This window comes from Sabethes cyaneus, chromosome 2 (genome assembly GCF_943734655.1).
Source record: "Sabethes cyaneus chromosome 2, idSabCyanKW18_F2, whole genome shotgun sequence".
NCBI classification, from domain to species: Eukaryota; Metazoa; Arthropoda; class Insecta; order Diptera; family Culicidae; genus Sabethes; species Sabethes cyaneus.
Window position 1 is genome coordinate 30,759,748 of NC_071354.1, and position 4,157 is coordinate 30,763,904.

The 4,157-nt window shown below is 42.2% G+C and overlaps 1 protein-coding gene across 1 annotated transcript; it reads left to right on the plus strand.

The window, feature by feature from the left end:
* The first annotated feature begins 2,302 nt into the window (after positions 1 to 2,302).
* Positions 2,303 to 3,733, plus strand: LOC128735231 (zinc finger protein 664-like). The gene has a single exon (XM_053829725.1). It carries the CDS (start codon positions 2,303 to 2,305, stop codon positions 3,731 to 3,733), a length of 1,431 nt encoding a protein of 476 aa, XP_053685700.1.
* The last annotated feature ends 424 nt before the right edge of the window (positions 3,734 to 4,157 follow it).

Here is a 4,157-nt window from a genome sequence, read left to right on the forward strand (position 1 = left end):
CAAGTGCCTGAATAGAATGCTATTCTCGACGGTTTCTAGCTTGAGCGGCACCGTTCCTGTTTGATCTTATCAAGACATGTATGCTCATGCCGTAATAAGGCTAGGAAATCATTTCGTTCCATCCCCAGAAGTCTACCACGGCTCCGACCGGCATAACAGGGTCTGGGAGAGTATATTGTAGGCGTTGTTCACCAGCGTTGTGTCACGATAGGTGCAGCAGTCGAGCCGATCACCCTTTTTGTAAATGGGATAAACCACTCCTTCGATCCGTTCCTCCGGTAGCTTCTCCTCCCAAATGTTGGAAATTACCCAGTGTAGAGCCGTTGCTAGCGTTTCTCGGCCATGTGTATGAAGCTCTGCTGGTTGGCGGTCCTTACCAGCGGGGTTTTTGGTCATCAGCAACCCGATTTCTCGTTTGGTTTCTTGGAGATCAGGTTCTGATGGGAGATTACTATTTTTCATGTTTACTCGTAGATTCACTTCCGTTGCGTCTCCTTGTGCAACTTCGCCATCATTGAGGCGATCATCGATTACCTATCTGTTGGGTGTTTTTACGCATTTCATTGTGCAGGTGCGATTACCAATTTTACGGCGATTTTGCTACACTTTAACGATTTGGACACGTATTCATTAACCTTTGTTTCGTTTGTAAAGATTTATGTATTTTTCCTGTTTTCCCAAAATCTAGCGCACATGTGAGTGCATGTGAAAAGTTTTTTACCGTGATATCGCATCACGTTTCACAATAAATGTTGGTAAAGATTGAGCAATCAAAAAACAAAATTCGTTAGTTGCATCTCCTCGTTCGTGCAATAAGCTAACGAGTGCTGTATTCCTAAACTTCGCAGGGAGAGAATATTTTTTCCATGAATCTAGCCACAAAATGAATTCATGAATCTAGTCACAAAGCAGATCAGAATAGAAGTAGAATTTTGTTAGAGTATGTTGCTGCTTCATCGTAATTGCCTATTCCCGTCCTATCCAACACAAATTATTAAAAATATCAGCATTTTTATGACACACAATGCAAAACTAGTTAGTTCCTAATATTTTAGTTTGTTGTCTATCATACGCGGTTAATCAAACTGAGCTGAGATCTATTTAAATGCTTTTTATCATTAAAGAAGGCCTACCAGCCAAATTTCCTATGTTTTTTCGTGCGACGAAGAAGAAAATATCGACTAATCGTTTTAATTTCCGTCATTCATAAATGAAAATATCTCACGCAAGGTATTGTCGTTATTCTACAGCCAGGAAAACTTGCCTGACCTGCAGAAATTTTGCAGAATAACATTTGTCATGCCGTCCTACACAAATGCATGCACGTTAGCTTCGTAAACATTGTTGTGATTTTTAGTTCGGACGATGAAAAATTTTGATGGACGGATTTTAAAACGGTACGACGAATTTAAGAAATGAAGTCAGTTGCGTAATTTCAATAATTTGCTTTAATAATAGCTTTTCAGTGATTTCAAAGTTCACGGATCGGAAGGTAAGTGTATTTTAGTCAAATCAGCACAAGAGCTTTTCGAGTATTCATTAAATCCACTCAACAAATGATGAAAATTAAAATGGCTTTACTTACTACGACGGGAATTAGAAATAAACCTTATTACATTGCAATTTATGGTATATATTTCAATTGCAATACCTTTTCTCCAATCAGCCGGCATACAAACATCACAGCTCTATGGTGATCGAAACTGTCAGGAAAAGTGTCATGTCTCTGTGCGCACCGTGCGCATGCCCGACGCGTGAAGCAAAAATACGAACGCCGAAAGCTGCATGTGTATTGGGTGTATTGTAAGATGAGGTCCGTTCACAGGTTTCCCTAGAGGTATAAATTCGACATTGCGCCTCAACATATGCTAACTTACAGTAGAGTTCACCAGTCTTAGATTAAAAAGGGTTGCATACTTTTCGGCTCTTTAATTTAATGTTTTCTAAGCAACTGTGCCCAACTTTTAAGTTAACATAATGTTAATTGATAATAATTGAGGAGCCATTTGAGCGTTGAATTGACTTTGAAATATTGTTTTTAAATGAATGAAACCGCACATGCACGGTTTTGAAACAAGCTGGATGTGAAAGTCCATAGAAACAGTGGAATAAACTCTTTGCTTCTTCCCGTCCAAAATCAGCACAACGGATGACACACAATGTATAGTCAAGTTCCAAAAATAGCACAAACAGAAGGAAAAACGTGAATTTTTCGCGACAACAAACGCGATCTCGTGAGATGAAACACCGGCATGATGTTTGCATGTTTGCATGTCTACATAGCAGCTGATGGATGTGTAGGATGCATTGGCGGCACTCCACCCGGTCGGTGGCTGGCTATATGATTTCGGTTCGACATCAACAGTCCGCCCCGGTCGGCGTTCGCGTTAAGATGTCTGCTGCAGCTGCTGCTGGGGCAGCTGAATTCGCTAGCAGTGCAGCACGTGACGGTGACGACGAGGACGTCACTGCACTGCTAGCGAACTGTGACCGCGATAGTGCCGTCTGGAAGGAGATCCTGGTTGATAACGATCTGTTCGATTGTTCGCTGGAAAACGACGATCATCAGTTTGTGGACTTTGTACGCTGCCAAGGGGACTCCGTGCTGGATTTGATAATCGGAACGGAGGAAGGAACTCCAATTGCAGCAGAGGAAATCGACGGCTTCAGTGAGGATAATTGCGGGAAAAGAAAGGCGGACTCGTTATGTAATGGGGTGGAAAACTTGCTGGCGGCCAGCGATGCCAGCTGTAACAGTGACGTATTGCCTATGGAAGGATTGGATAGGATTGTTCGATGCATGTCGGAGACGATTGGTGACGACGCATTCAAGTGTGGCGTTTGTTTGTTACGATTTAAAATAAAAGCACATCTGATTAGACACATGTTGCTAAAACACCGCCAGGAGACTGTTCACAAAAGCGAGAAAATTTACGGTCGCTGCCGTCGCTGTAATGAATTTTTCAATACCACTGCCGAGTTGGAGGTACACCTAAGAAAAGCGCATCGAACGACTCTGTTTTGCGATATCTGTTTGCGGTTGTTCAACAATAAAGATCAACTCAAGCGCCATAGGCGCTTCCATAGTGGGGCGAATCCTTTTGCTTGTGATGTATGCAATAAGCAGTGTCAAAATTCTAGTCATTTGCACTTTCATCGGCGAAGTCACTTCGTGACGAATTTGGGCTACCGTTGCCCACACTGTGATAAGCTTTTCTCTTCCGCTGGTAACTGCCAAAAACACGTCATTCGGATTCACACCCGAGAAAAACGCTACAAGTGTTTAAAGTGTGGCGAAGCTTTCGTCTACACTCGTCAGCTCAAGATTCACGAGCGAGAATCGCACGGTTTCGACGCGAAATTCGGACCGAACGGCTGCCAGAGCTGTCGTTTACCCTTTCGCACGTCGGAAGAGCTGCAGAAGCATCAGAAAGAATTCCACTATCAGAAGGATCGACCGCACGCCTGCGACCAATGTCCGTCCCGCTTCAAACAGCTTGGTCATCTGAAAACGCACAAACTGACACACTCGGGAAGTAAACCGTTCGCTTGTGATCTTTGTGATAAGCGCTTTCTTATCGGGCACGATCTTAAACTACACAAACAAACGAAGCACAGCCAGGAAAGACCATTTCGTTGCGACCAGTGCGAACGGGGATTCGTTGCGGGTTATTTGCTCAAGCAACATCAGCTGAAAACTCACGGAGTATACGGCGGAAGCACCAAAGGTTGATAGTTATCTAGGTAATATATGTACTTCAATGAATTATTCAAGTTGCTTAAACTAAGGACAATAAAGTTTAAGTTGTAGTTTATTTAAGATGTTTTATTTGAAAGAACATTTTTTACTGTGTTGAAACAGCTTGAAAATGCACTTCCTATTATGACTGCAATCAGTTGCAATTGATATCTCTGTTTGAATACGTTATCAGTCTGATTATGCATGAACTTGATAATGGACAATCAAACAAACCTAGTCAGATCCATATAGTATTGTATAAGTTCTTTGCCGATTCGTTTATTTTACTTTACAGTAATGTAATACGATGACAAAGTGATACCTCAAGCATTTATGTCTGTGGTGGTTTTCCCGGAAACCCAAAGATTCATTCTATGTGGCCCCTTTTCAACTCATGGTAATGTTGGCCATCCACTTC